Genomic DNA, 15,418 nt, shown 5'->3' with positions numbered 1-15,418 from the left:
AGCAAGAATAAGCCCTACTGCACAGGTATTTTACAAGCCTCTTTGTGTAGCACACTTGTAAGCATCACGTTAGCCAGAGCAAGTCACATGGCTGAGCCTAGAGTCAAAGACAGTGGGTGCGACATGGGAATTATGGACACCATTTTGCAAACAGCCAATAAAACAAGGCCAACAATAGAATGCAATATTTCCAACTCCCAGGGGTAATACTTCATTTTCAGGTTTCCAAGAGGCTGGGAAGTGTCTCGGGGAGCTAGGAGTCCTAGTTGAGTCTCTGTTTCTCCACCTTTTCTGATAAATGGAGGTAACATCCATCCTGCAGGATCGATTCAGGATCAACAGGGACTAAAACAAATAGATGTTGGTTGCAATGTGTCCACAACTAAAATGGGTTCACAACTTCTCAACCTACATGCTCATCTCTACAGGCAGCGCTTCTACAAGTATGGAAAGCTCACTACTGGTAGTGGTTCAGGACAGGATTTTAGGTGGCTGGGGAAAACCACCTTGAATAATATTGACTCATGTGTGAAGATTCCCCTGTCCTCTGTAATGTAATTCCCTTTTAGCCCTTCCTCTTAGGAGAAAGTCTCAGTTTGATGCTAATATGTCTTCAACACCTCTCTTGACCCATGTTAAGCATCACACTCAGAGCTTTCGGTCCTATTTAGAATTCACGATCGTTTTATTTTCAATGTTTTTATTTATGACAGCTGATAATTTAAGAAATAGAAATAAACGTCAGTAGCTTAAAAAACCATGTTAAATATGTAAGAACATGTGGTTCATTCATCCATAGGTTCAACAAATATTTTTAGGGCACCTACTGTGTGCCAGTCCCTGTACCCAACATTCATCCGAGAGGGAAGCAACCCTCTGCCCAGGTGGGGCTTACATTCTAATGGTGAGAGCCGTGATAGTGGTCAGGGAATGGCTGGATTTGGGGATTTACTTCTGGTGGGGGACGCCGAGCCGCCTCCCGCCGGGAGAGCAGTAATCCTGCGGTCAGGACCTCGGCCGCCACGAGCGCGGTGTCCGGGGGCTGCGCGGGGCCCGGGGGCTTCGTGGCGCGGTCCTAGGCCGGCTCGGCGGCGGCTGCGGCCCGGCACCGACCGCGGCTCCTCCTCCCCTTCCTCCCGCGGAGGCTGACGTTGAGTCAACAGCGCGGGCAGCCGCAGGAGGCGGCGGCGCGGCGGCTCGGAGGCGCCGGGCCCTCTCGGGGCCGCGCGGGGCCCGGGTGGAGGAGGCGACGGCGGCGGCGCGGCGGGAGGAGGAGGCCGCAGAGGAGGAGGGTGGCGTCCATGAGGCCGGCCCGTGCCTGGAGGAGGAGGCCATGAACGGCGACCGGACCGAGAGCGACTGGCAGGGGCTGGTGAGCGAGGTGAGGCCGAGGCGCCGGCCGGGCGGGATGGGCCGGGCCGAGCGGTCCCCAGCCCCGAGCCCGCGCCCCCCGGGTGGCCGAGCCGGGCGGGGACTCGCGGGGGACGCGCACCCCGCGGTCTCGGCTGGCTGCTCTCACGCGCCCCCCCAGGTGCGCCGTTCCTCCCGCCCTTTGCGGTCTGCCCGGGCGCCACTTTATTCCAGGCCAGCTGGTGCCAGCCTTTGGGGAGGGGCCTTCCCTCCGGGCAGGGCTGGGCACTGGATTGGCGAGAGGAGCGCGGGGATCCGGGAGTGGGAGCCAAGCCCCACCTGCCTTCTCGGTTGCCGCTGTTTTGGAGCCAAGCGATTGGACGCCCAGTGCTGAAGCGGAAAGGTGGTGCCAGGGGGAAATCCGGGTTCTGGGGCCACGGCCGGGCCAGGTGGAATCACCTGCAGCGGAGCTTTGTGGGGGAGGGGAGTTCCATAGGGTCCTCCGTAGCCTTCGTTCATTCAGTTATTCAATTAAGTCAACACGTTTACCGTGGGCCTTCTGTGTGTAAGTAAGGTGGCGCGCCGTTTATCAAAGGAGTGAAACACTGGTGCAGAAGTCATTCGATTTGTGGAAGCAGAGAATACCGTGCCTTCCCCCCCACCCCCGCCCCCTGGCCCAGCGATTTTGTCAGAAACACCCCTGGGGTCGGCTTTTGGACTCCTATGCTATTCTCTCTTCAGCCCACCCTAAGAATGGTTTGGCCTGGGAGGGGCTGCCTGACTTCTCCAGGTGAGAGAGAGTGCTGGTGTCTCTCTCTCACAGGTAAATTGTTCTTCCTGACTTACCACCTTTTGTGATGGCGTTAGCCACTTACCCAGCTGTGCCGACCACGCCCCGGAAATTCTCCATTCTCTCCCTCCTGAGAACCATCCCCGCCCCCAAGGCCAGCCTGGGCCTCCGTTTTCTTACTTCTATACGCACAATGCAGGGTGTAATGGTTTGCTGGCTTCCTTCCCACGTTGGGTGCTGGAAGGGAAACGTTGTACCGTCTTTCTCCTTTCACCATTTCCTGGGCCTCCAGGTCAGTCTGATAACAGTACTTAATGTCCAGTGTATGCAAAGCGTTGTATTTCTGAAGAGGAATGGACTGTCATAGCTTCTCCCCAAGTTCAGTTTGTTCCCTCTTGATCTGTATGTAATAACTGGACAGTGTTATGATATGTTGTCGTGCAGCCTGTCCCCATCTCCTCTGTCAGGCTTTATGTTAAGGGACAGATCCTCTGGGGATCTTTTCTCTTGGCTCGTCAAGAATCATACCCAGCGGTCAAGGAGGCTGGAGGTGGTTCTTCATGGAAGTCCAGTGCTGGGCTCTGAAATAGCAGAATGTTCACTACTCCAGCAAATTCTTGTCGAATGCCTATTAGGAGTCAGGTACATTGCCCGGTATTTGGGATACAATGGCCAAGAAGACAGATGACCCCTTCTGCCCTCAAAGAACTCCTGAAGCATATGGTATAGTGTGGAAGGAGAGTCACACCATAAACACTAAGAGAATCCTAAAGGGTGGACTGGGAAGGATGGGAAACCAAAGAAGGAAGTTTTTATTGGCATGGCTGTCCCTGGACTGAGGGTGCCTCTGTCTTGCCCTGACCACACAGTATTGCAGTCTAATGGTCTCCCCACTAGGCTGTGTATTTTATTTGGCTTTGTCCCAGGTGCCTACACGCTGAGCTTCATACACAGCAGGTGCTCAAAAAATGCTTGTAGAATAAGTCAAGATCCGGATATGGGTCTTTCCGTAGTTGTCCTGCCTATCCCAGCTCTGTGTCTCCAGAGTAATGCTGTCTTGCCTTCAGACATTCATTAAAGCTTAGGATGCAGAGGGCACACAGCTCGGGGCTGTGGGGTGTGAAAATGAATGCAAGGCGCTTCCCACCTTCACAAGAGCTAACGGCCATTCCTCAAGTCCATCCTTCATATTTAACATTTACACAGCCTCATACTCACAATGGTATAAGGTAGGAATTATTTCTTATTTTACAGATAAGGAAACTGTGGCCCAAACATGCTAAGGAACTCGCTCAGAGCCTCACATCTGGAGGGGGCAGAACTTGAACCCTGGTGCCTGACTCCAGAGCTTGGGATCATTAGGCCACACTTTGTATCTTAATCACCAGTTCATCTGTGTGTATCTTCCCCTAGACAGTAGATTCTCAAAGGAGGGGTCTATGTCTTATTCATCTTTGAATCCTCAGCAACTGGATCATCGTTGCTCAGAGGACGATTTACAGATCATCAGAGTCATTTTGGGAGCAAAGAGTAAAAAGAGTCACTTGGCATTTGGGGGAAAAAATACAAGTTTCTGGGTCTCTCCCCAAATCCACAGTAGTGCACTGAATTGTGTTCTTCCCCCCATGGATACATCTAAGTCCTAACGTCCCAGTAGCTATAATAAGCCCTTATTTGGAAACAGGGTCTTTGCAGATATAATCAAGCTAAGGAACTCAAAATGAGATCATCCTGGATTTAGGATGGGCCCTAAATCTAATGATTAGTGTTCTTATGAGAAAGTAGAGGTAGATTGGAGACACAGAGATACAAGGGAGAAGCCTATGGGGAAGCAGAGACACACAGAGAGGAAGTCCACGTGAAGAGGCAGAAACTGGAGATGGGCAGCGACAGCCAAGGGATGCCAAGGGCTGCCAGCAGCCACCAGAAGCTGGGAGAGGCTTGGAATAGATTCTCCCTCAGAGCCTCCGGAAGGAACCAATCCTGCTGACACCTTGATTTTGGACTTCTGGCCTCCACAACTGTGAGAGAATACATTTCTGTGTTACAAGCCGCCCAATTTGTAGTGATTTGCTGTGGCAACCACAGGAAACGAATTCCCTTACTTCATGAAAATGCCTGGGGGTGTAGCCCCAAATCTGCTTTTGTTGCAAAGGGAGCTCACCAGGGGATTCCGCCGCACACTCAAGTTCAGTTGCCTGGGCTTCCGTGGGCGTGGAGAAATCGTGTTGGCCCTAGGCAAGTAGGATTCAAGGAAGAGAATGGTCCGTGGCTAGTGGCGTTTGAAAGTGACTTTGGAAGCCAGTGGAAGGAACTGGGGAAGGCATCACCACACATGTGACCTGGGTCAAATGGGCTCCAGTCTGTTTCTACAGAAGTCCCCGGTTCTACCTCCCACCCTGGGTCCACACTCCATGGCCCTTCCTGCCCAGAGCCCTGTGCTCTCTTTCAATCAGTTTGCTTCCTCGGCTTGCCTCTAGGAAGCAGTTTTCATTTAAATGATCCTATAGAGATCAGTTTTATTTTCACATTTTTAGCATAACAAGCTGAAATGACAGCCTTCTCTCAGGTCGTGAAGTAAACACGGCCATGCGTGTAAAAGGAGTGTGGCTTCTGTTCTATTCTGGAAATTAAATGTCTGGGGAGGGGGAAGCATTCTTCTCATCACCACCTGAGGTGATCTTTCAAATCAGGGGGAAATCTTGAAATGCAGTCGTGCAGACAATCCATAACTTTATTTCTAAGATAAACATCCTGGTCATCTCTCAGCCTGCTGCCCTGTGATAAACCATGACTAATTCAGTTTCACTGTTTGAACTTTGGTGAATTAATTAGATAGCAATCAGTCCCGTACTCCGTGAGCATGCTGTATGCAGTGAGTGACCAGGAGGCAGATATAGAAGATGGTTAAGCCTGGGCCTCTGCCCGAAGTAGAGCCGCTGACATTTGGGGAGGGAAGCTGAACAGGCTTGCGGTCTGAGCCTGTGGATAAGGGCGCAGCTTTGGGTCTTGTTTGTTGACTGAGAACTGAGAGGAAGTCTTGGCTGTACTGCTTTCTCGGTGCAAAACCCAACCCAAGCAGGTTCAGCTCAAAGGGAATTTATCAGCTGATATTGTGGGTTGAATGGTGTCCCCGAAAAGATATATTCAAGTCCTAACGTCCTTCCCCCAATCCCTGTGAATATGACCCTATTTGGAAACAGAATCTTGCAGATGTTCTCAAGATGAGGTCATTTGAGTGGGTTCCTAATCCAATGACCAGTGTCCTTATAAGAAGAGGGAAATTTGGCCGCAGAGGTGCACAAAGGGAAGACGATGTGAAGACACAGAGGAAGGAAGGCCGGGTGATGACAGAGGCAGAGATTGGAGCTATGCTACCACAAGCCAAGGAAAGCCAAAGATTGCTGGCAGCTACCAGAAGCTAGGAGGAGGCAAGGAAGGGTCTTCCCCTAGAGTCTTATTAGGGCTCCTGGCCCTATCGACACTTTGATTTTGAGCCTCTGACCTCCAGGACTATCAGAAATTAATTTCTATTGTTTCAAGCCACCCAGTTTGTGCAGTTTGTTACAGCAGCCTCCAGCAAACTAACACAGCTGCCGTGACTAATCATTCCAAGATAGGGGTGGCGTGGGGCACAGCTGGATTCAGTGCTCAAACAGATGCTTTCTCTCCATCTTAGGCTCTGCTTGGGGCCTGACTTCAGTCTCAGCCTCCCACCCTCTCAAGCTCAAGTCCAGAGGGGAAGACAGAAACCCTTTTGCAGGAGACCCCATAGAACCCCAGGAACCACTCCCTTTGCACCCACTTAGATCCCTCACCTGCCCTGGAAGAAGTTACTCAGGAGCAGAGTGACCTGTCTCAGGCCTGCAGTTGTGCACGGGGCCCTGCCCAGGCCACAGGGACTGAGAGTGGGTCAGGGGGGTGAGAAAAATTGCCAGAAGAAGGGGAATGGGTGTTGAGAGAATCACCGTGCCACGCAACTCCTCCGAGCCTCATTTTTCTCATCTTTAAACAGGATCATAAAGCACCTACTCGTAGGTGTTCTAATTGTGAGGATCCAGTGAAATCATGCTCGTTCGTGTTTTGCTGTCTTCCTGGCAAGCAGTAAATGTTCAGCAAACATTAGTACAGTGAGGGTGGAGCTCAGGGCACAGACTCAGGTGTTCACAAACTGAAAACTTTATTTTGCTATAACACCTTAATTTTGATTACAAACTCCCATTGTAAGGCGGGCGGGGTTGGGGGGGGATCGTAATCTGGATTGGAATCACACCTCTGCCTGAACTTGTATTTGAGTTCTAGGGGTGGTAAGTAGTACTCAGCCACTGGCAGGGGTGATGGGGTAGGGGGCACACAGCTGGTCTGGGCTATTTTTGTTTAGCCACACTCTCCTCATTTCAGTCTAGCATCTGGTCATTGGTCACTGTCAGTCACTGTTGTGTCTGCCCTTGTTCCCCTCTTCTGGCCCTTTGGTGTCTGTACCAGACCCATGCTACTTTGGGTGAATGGAGAACAAGGTGATCTACTGCTACTTCACTACTCTGGGCATGGGGGGCTTTGCTCCCTTGCCCAAGGTGGGGGAATTCAGTCGTGTTCTGCTGTCTCTGAATCACTCCTGAGCTGAGGGAAACTTTGAGAAACCGTGGTGCAATTTTCCGCATAGACACACCACACCACACCAGGCTGGGTCCGGGGAATTGGGGATTATTTTTTACTTCCTAAGAAAGAAGGGTATATTTTTTAGGGTAAAGTCTAAGCCACTTAACAAAGATACCTACTCCCAAAATATAGTGGTTTCAGTGAGGTAGATATTTAGGTCTCTTTCGTGTCATGGTGTGGTGGTCCAGGCTGGGAGAGCAGCCCTGCTCCATGAGTCATTTAAGAACCCAGGTTTCTCCCATCTTGTTTCTCTACTGTTTCTTAGGGCATGGTCCTCAACTGTATAGTTAAAGCTAGGTTGTTGCAGTGTTTTGTCCCAGCCCATGGAAAGGGGAAAGAGAGAAAGGGGAAGTCCAGGGCAAAGGGCTTTTCTTTAGTTAGGGATGACTAGAGAGCTATATGCATCACCTCTCGCATCCCATTTGTCTGAGTGTAGTCACATGGCCACATGTAGCTGCAAGGGAGGCTAGGAAATGTCATCTTAAGCTGGGTATGCCCGACTTAAATTTGGGAGGGTTCTATTAAAAAGTTAGAAAGGTATACAGGACAGGAAAAACACAAACTTATAAAAGGAAAAAAAGGATAAATTGGACTTTATCAAAATAAAAAATGTCTGCTCTTTGAAAGACTCTGTTAAAAAAAAATGAAAAGACAAGCCACAGATGAGAAATTTTGTGCAGAACACATATCTTATATCCAGAATATACAAAGAACTCTCATAACACAATAGTAAGAAAACAATCTAATTTTAAAAATGGGCAAAAGAGTTAAATAGACACTGCACTAAAGAAGAGATTCAGGTGGTAAATAAGCACATGAACAGATACGCAGCATCGTCAGCCATCAGGAAAATGTAAGTTAAAGCCGCAATAAGATGCCACAACGCATCTGTTAGAATGGAAAAACAGACACAGAAAGAAAAAATGGGAAAACCAAGTGCTGATGAGGATGCAGAGTGACTGGAAGTCTCCTACGTTGCTAGAGGAATAAAAAATGGTACAACCACTTTTGAAAACAGTTTTACAAGTTCTCATAAAGTCAGACCTACACTAAACCCAACAGCCCAGCAATCCTACTCATAGGTGTTGACCCAAGAGAAATGAAGACACGTGTCCACACAAAATCCTGTATGTGAATGTTTATAGCAGTTTTATTTATAATTGCTGAAAACTGGAAACACAACAGTGTCCACTAACTGGCACGTGGATAAGTTGCTACATCCACATCATAGAATCCTGCTTAGCATTGACATGGAACAGACTACTGATGCATGCAGAAACATGTCAAGTGAAAGAAGGCAGAGACTCAAATGCACCGACTGTAAGAGTCCACTTATATGAAATTCTTGAAAAGGCACAACGAAAAGGACAGAAAAACCAATCAGTGGTTGCCAGAGCCTGGAGTGAGTGAACAGATTGACTGCAGGGGAATACGAGGGAGCTTTTTAGAGTGATGGACATAATCTATGCCTCGATTGAGTTGATGGCTACATGATTGCATAAGTTTGTTAAAATCCATAGATCTGTACACCTCAAAAGGGTGATTTTTTTCTCTATGTAAATTATACCTCAGTAAACTTAAGTCTTTAAAAAGGGGCGGAATGGATATTGAAGACAGTCATCGCTACAGAGAGCTTTACTCTTTACCTCTCTGATTCCCCAACTCATCAGGTTTCTGTCACAACTAGCCACGGCCCCTACATCTCAGTCCCACTGTCCTTACTCCACTCTCCTGACACCAGGCTGATAAGTGTTCATTCTTAGACATTCAATGATAAGCAGTCTCTCTTTCCTTGCACTCTGTCTGCCTTTTCCTCAAATTTGGAGATCTTTTCTAGTCTTTTGGAGAGTCATGGGGGAGGGAGTTGTGGGGAGACTCTTCTTTGCCCTGGTATCTTCTGGTGAAGGACAAGGCCTTCAAAACTGAAGAGCCAGTCACTTTGCTACCAGCGTTCTGCTGAGCACTCTCTTCCTTGGAGAAGGCAAAATGCCTGGCTTTTAAAAGGGAGAGGGGGGCTTCCCTGGTGGCGCAGTGGTTAAGAATCCACCCGCCAATGCAGGGGACACAGGTTTGAGCCCTGGTCCGGGAAGATCCCACATGCCATGGAGCAACTAAGCCTGTGCACCACAACTACTGAGCCTGTGCTCTAGAGCCCGCGAGCCACAACTGCTGAGTCTGCGTGCCACAACTACTGAAGCCCATGTGCCTAGAGCCTGTGCTCTGCAACAAGAGAAGCCACTGCAATGAGAAGCCTGCACACCGCAATGAAGGGTAGCCCCCGCACTCTGCAACTAGAGAAAGCCCGCGCGCAGCAACGAAGGCCCAATGCAGCCAAAAGTAAAATAAATAAATTTATTTTAAAAATAAATAAATAAATAAAAAATAAAAGGGAGAGGGACATGTGGAGAGAAACAGGGTAGGAGTTATAGGAATTTGAGGCAAGGTAAATAGAGTACCATTTAATATTTCAAAGCATTATTCACATTCATAATATTAAATGAAAAAACAGTGCAAAATAATGAACAATATATCTTAGATACATATATAGGCAGTTGGTGAAGCTGAAGAAGTGGGGAAAAGCTTCTTAGAAGAAGTAGAACTGGGTCCCTCCGCTTTGGCTGAAGAGAGCATGGTGGTGGTGACAGGAAGCAGGCCTGAGCACTGGACTGGTGGTTGGCCTTTGAGGAAATGCTCCAGATAAAGCCTGAAACTAGTGGGTTGAGGTATAGCAGAAATGGAGGTTGGATAGCCAGGGTAGACCAGATGGTGAACAACTTCAAAAGCAAGACAGAAGGGTGTACTCTAATGTAGCTGGTAATAGCCTCTGAAAGTTTTTTTAGCTAGAGTGTAAGTTGATGAAAATACTTGGGAAAGATTCATTTCCACTGAACTCAGTAATCACCGAGCCTTTGTCATTCACAAGGCACTGTGCCAGGCAGCGGGAATATAAAGACAAATTTGGTAGCTCTCCCAGGAGTCAGGGAAAGACAAGTGAAGATGAGCTACCAGTAATCTAGTCTCTTCTCTGTCACCATCAATATTCCCAATTACCTCTATTGCACCTAGGTCATACCGCTTATCATATGGTTCTTTGATAAACCCTTGACTTGTCTCTCTCTCCACTGGGCCCAAAAGATCTTGAACTCCTTGAGGGTAGGGACCATATGTTATTAATTTGTGACCTTAACACTTCACACTGTACCTTGCCCTTTGTAGGTACTCAGTGAGTGTAGAATATGTGAATGCTTGAATATTTGAATAAATGAAGTGATAAGGAGTTATGGCATCAGTGGAGGGAGAGAAAAAGGGATGGCTATGAGACAGATTTTAAAGGAAGACCCATACAGGATTTCATAGCCAATTGGATCGGGAAGATGCAATAGCATGAGTCCAAGATGACCCTCGAAGTGTGGCTGGAGAGTGGTGGTGATGGGTCTGACAGAGGGTTGGGGGTGACTGAGTCTGGTGAGAAGAGGACAAGTTCTGCTTAGAGCTCCGCATCGTTCAGAGTTTCCTAGGAGCACTTGAACTCTTGCGAGGCAAGCTTAGTGCTTCCTGGGAACATTTTTGATGAGCAGCTATCCTCATAGTGGCAGGCTAATTTTAGAGTAAGTTTATTAAAATTAGCATGTGGGGGAAAGTGAGCACAACTGCTATTTTTAAGTAATGGGATTCATGTTCTCTCCTGTGCAGGGAAATTCGCATATGTGCTTCTAAAATTGACAATTGCTACTCTTATCATGTTAAAAAAATTAATTTAGTGACTTTCACATTGAATAAAATACATTGGCTGAAGATAAGAAGAGGACTTTGGCTAGTCCCTGAATGAAAATGACCAGAGTGAGCAATGTTTCTTACCCACTGCCTGGTTTTCCACCAACAAAACCATAGCGGGGCTTTGGGTGCCTCCTGGCAGAGGACTTTGCTTAGTTGAGAGTCTGCACCTCTTTCTGGTCCTTCAGGTAAAAGGGCACCGGTGGTAGGGGACACCTGGTCCCCAAGGAACACAAATCTTTGGCAGATTTTTTATTTTGAAGTCTTCTCATTTTCATTTCACTTCTTCTAGGCTACTCTGTTTCCATTACCTTATGGCATTTTTATTGTAATGAACATCTTAAGTTTGTTCAAAATATCATATCTTCTTCAAGCCAATATACCTTCTATATGACTAGCCTATTAAATTACCTTAAAAAAGATACTTCACCAGGACCTCTTACTCAGAAGCCTTCAGTTGCTCCCCATTACTGGGTATTCAAGGCCTGCCCCAAGCTGGCCTATCTTTCTAGCCTTACGCCTCATTTTCCCTCATAAATTGGTGGTTCCAGCCAAACTGATCTGTTCTGCATTCTGGCTTCTACTTTATTATCCTGACCTCACCTGGGTGGGCCTTCCACTTCTTCCCTGACCACAGCCTTTACCAGTCCTTCAAGATGGAATAGACACCAACATCCTTCATAAAATCATCCATGACCACCCAAGCTTGAAGTGAGCTCTTCATCCTGTTGCCTTATGGAGTGTAGCTTACAAACCACTCATGTAGAATTTACATGCTCCCTGAGGAAGGAAAGGACCTTCTCTGTGTGTGGATCTTAACTCCTACACAAATTAGTGAGCCCCTAAGAGGAGGGACCATGACCACCTGTGTTGGGATAGGAGACAGGAGTTCTAGAATGATGAGGCTTCGTGCTATGACTCAAGAGGTGCAGGACCTGAGTGAGGATACTGAGAGAACATCCCCCAAATGACCTAGTTCTGGCCCATTTGCAGGGCCTCAACTTTGATTTCACATTCTCATTTATGGGAAGAGAATCTTGGACGTGCCTGCCCACCTATAGTTTAATAGTGACAGACACACAGGTGGGGGGTCGGTGATGTCAGGACGGATCCATCCCTGTGATAGGTTGGTCGGTTGGCATGAAAGAAGAATGAAACACAGCCCGGAGGTATTTCAGTGGGACAGGTGGATAGCAAAGAAGAAGGTCAACTATGTTGTGTTGTGTTGTGTTGCACACAACTATGTTGTGTGCATAGCCTTGTGCTTTGCAGGGAAGTTCATTTGGATTGGGGGATTGAGGAAGGTTCTTGATGACGGTAGCACTTGGGCCAGGAAGGTTAGGCAGGATTTCTGCAAGTGGAAGTGTAAAGGAAAGGTGTTCTAGGCAGAAGGAATGGAGATAGCAAAAGTGCAGAGATGGCAAAATACAGGGCTTGTTTGGGAAACCCCAGATGTGCTTCTCTGACTGGAGACACACAGTGGGGCGTCAGCTGATGACTTAGGCTGACCTTGAATGCCCGGTTAGCTGTCTAGAGAGTGCTGGGGTCCTGAGTGGCCTTCATTCTAGAGGCAACTCAAAGGGCATGACTGTACGCTTTGAACAGGGAGAAGTTGCTTGGGGATGAGGGCCGAGCAGGACCCAGGAGGCCCCCTGTACCTGCACCTGTCCCTCTGTGCCCTTGTCCTCATCCACTCTCAACCCACCTGAGCCTGCCTTCCACCCCATGTTTACTCCTGAAAATGCTCTTGCCAAGGCCACCCGAGACCAGCCTCCTACTTGCCACATACAGCGGTCTTTCTTCAGTCCTCTACCACTTGACACCTGGCTGTGCAGCCTCTGACGCTCCACTGTTCTCCCCCTACACACTGGGCTTTGCATCCCTCCGCAGGGCTACTGGATGTGTCCCCCAGGCACCTCACACTCGGCATGCCCTGAACTGAATTTACCCTCCCTCTGCCTTCAGCCCTTCCCATCTCTCTTCCCTTCTTCTATCCCATATCGATGAATGACATCACTGTGGAATCTGCCTTGATTCTTCTTCCCAACTTACCCCACACCCATCTATTATCTACAAAGACCCATATTTTCTGCTTTGGTACAAGTCCTTAATAAGGGCTCTGTGTCACCTTTCCTACTATCCCACCATGGCCCAGGTTCTCATCCACTCTTCCCAGAATATCTGCATAAAGACCCTCTAAGAGCTTCTTTATTCCCTGCAGTTACTTGAGTTGTCATTCCAAGCGCTGAAATGATTTACCACTCCTTTGCCTAAAGCCCCCGATGGCTTTCCAGGGCCCGCAGAGTGAAAGCCATTCCTCAGGTGGCCTCCAAGGGCCTGCTCTCTCCTCATCTTCAGTAACTCCTCTGTACCCCTTATGCTACCGCCTCCCTCACGCTCTATAGAATTCCTGTTACCAGATCGTTCCATACCCTGAGACATCTCTAAGCCTTTGCTTATGTCCAAAGATGATCTCCTACTCACACTTTACAGCCCAGCTCAAATGTCATAGCCTCCACTTGGGTTTCCTACCTCTTGTGGGTCTCAAGAGATTGGGAAGTGGATGGTATATTTCAGTTCGGAAGCCAGTGTGGGGCTTTGTGAGCAGGTATGGCAACTGGGGTTCCTGAGGATGAGGGACCTTCAGAGGGGTGGGTGGTCACCAATGTCTAGCACAGTGCCTGGCACATGATCCTTGGCAGGCACTTGTGGGAGAAAGGAAGGGAAGGAGGGGAGGAATGAAGAGAAGGAAACAGGGGAGGAAAAACGGTTCACCTCGCCATTTTCAACATTCTCTTTGAAGCCAGCCCTACTCACCTGCCAGTGTGCCCCACTTCCAACGTCTCCCCGGGCTGACCATGGCTGTGAAGGAGGATGAGTGTCCACATGGCCTGGCAGATGCCTGGTATCCTGGGCAGCTTCCGGGTGTCCCGGGCAGCAGTGGGTTATGTAAGTCATCAAGCTCCACCACAACATAGCTACACGGTCTTGGGCAAATCACCTTACTTGTCCAGACCTCAGTTTCTCTGGACTTTGTACAATGAAGATAACAATACCTGCCTTGTGTCTCTCATCTAAGATGACGATAAAGTGAGATGATGTACGTGAAAGTGTGTTTTAAAGTCCCCCACCCTCTACAGCTGAGGGGGTGGTCCTGTCCTTGCCTGGGCTTTAGGAAGAGGCTTCCCAGGGCTTCAGGGATGGTTCAGCCGAGGGAGGTGATGTGTCAGCTGCCGCTGTCAACATGATGCCATTGAAAATTCATATTGATGAAGTGCAGATTGAAGTACCTGCTTGCTCTGCCATCTGTAGACCCCACGACCAAGGAGATATTGGAGGTGGCAGCGATGGGACTCCCTTTTATTTAAGCCAGTTCCAATTTGCTTTTTAATTTGCTCCAGACTGGTGAATGCTGTCAGGGTCAATCTGTAACCTTTTCTGCTTTCCCAACGGTCTCCAGCTTTGCCAGACCTTCTAATGTGTTTGCAGACTGCTCGATCAATTCCTGGGCAACTTCCATCCCATGGCCTCTTCTGCGCTCACCTTATTCACCTTGTGACTTTGCACCCTTCTCACTCTCCCTCAGTCCAGCCTCCAGCTGACCACTTTACCTTCCTCCTTTGTTGGGGTTTTGAATAAGCCTCGTATTCAGCCGATTTCGGTGCCCGAGACCCAGCACTTGCTCACAAAGAACCAGCAGTCAGCTCCCCACCCTGGATTCTTGCAGGTGCCTCCTCATCAGCCTCCCAGTCTCCTGCATCTCTTTCTGCCTTTCCTTCCAGTCCATCCCTGCCTGGTCAAGGGTCTGGAAGCAGGACCGTGATCCTGACCTTCCTCGCTCAAAGCCCTCCACGGCCCTATTGGCTCTGCCTTTGGCTCGGACTCCACTGTCATTTAAGGCCTTTCTTACTTTCATCCAAACCAAACATTCCAGCCTTATTTTGCGTTTCTCCTTTTCACATGTCGCGTATTCCTGGCAAACAGAACCACTTTGGGGGTCTTTGCTGGAAGCCTGTGTTTCCATGCACCTGGCCTTTGCTCAGGCTGTGCCCTCTGCCAGCAACTCTTGTTCTCTCACTTCTCCTCACTCTTCTTTCAAGGCTTCGTCATGACCACCTTGACCCCCAATGGAAAGGTCTCTTGCCTTCTGCAATCCCAAGCGTCTAGAGACACCTCTGTGACCAGCGTCTCCCGGGTTGCCTCACATTGGAATTATTTATGTACGTCTTGCCTCCAGCCTGGAGTTACTCAACGCAGGATGGGTAGATTCATTTTTTTAATTGCCCACTGTGCCCAGAACAATGTGATGCATGTAATGAACAAACGTAAAAGAGATGACAACCCCACTGGATTCTCAGCTAATACTTGAATTGAAAAACTGCTGAATTAAAACAAGGACATCTTTTTTTTTTTTTTTTTTTTGTCAGAACAATATTCTTATCTCTTTTTCTCCCCCAAGTCCCCTTATCTCCATTTGATCTTACAGGCCTTCTGACTCTCAAAATATAGATTGTGATCTTTTAAAGGTAGTTAAGTCAAATCTCCTTTTAATAAGCTCTAAGGGATTTATGAATTTATTAGAAGTCAACCTCACTCTTGGAATGGAGTGAACTTTGCTTAGTTTCCCACTCTCCCTCCCACCTTCCCTTCTTTTCCTTCCTTTCTTCCAAACTGGAATTTTATTCTATCAGGTATATTGCTTGAAAAGAGTCAGGCAGAAGCTGCAGGTGGGAAATCATTTGGTTATAAAGAGCTACTTTCTGTATTGGACTGACCTGTACTATAGTGTGTCTGAACAGATGCCAGCCTTTAACTCTGTTCTGGACTAGAATTTAAGTTTGCTCC

General features: G+C 48.3%; 1 protein-coding gene across 1 annotated transcript in view; it reads left to right on the top strand.

Moving 5' to 3' along the window:
* The first annotated feature begins 1,170 nt into the window (after positions 1-1,170).
* CCDC149 (coiled-coil domain containing 149) overlaps positions 1,171-15,418 on the top strand; it is a 96,920-nt gene continuing 82,672 nt past the window's right edge. Inside the window, 1 exon segment of the mRNA XM_022566616.2 lies at positions 1,171-1,381. Within this exon segment, the coding sequence (XP_022422324.2) occupies positions 1,334-1,381 (48 nt within the window). The 5' untranslated portion in view covers positions 1,171-1,333.

This window comes from Delphinapterus leucas, chromosome 5 (assembly GCF_059928025.1).
Source record: "Delphinapterus leucas isolate spDelLeu-1000000601 "Yukka" chromosome 5, BTC_Dleu_Yukka2, whole genome shotgun sequence".
Classification (NCBI taxonomy): Eukaryota; Metazoa; Chordata; class Mammalia; order Artiodactyla; family Monodontidae; genus Delphinapterus; species Delphinapterus leucas.
This window is presented reverse-complemented; position numbering and strand designations above follow the sequence as displayed.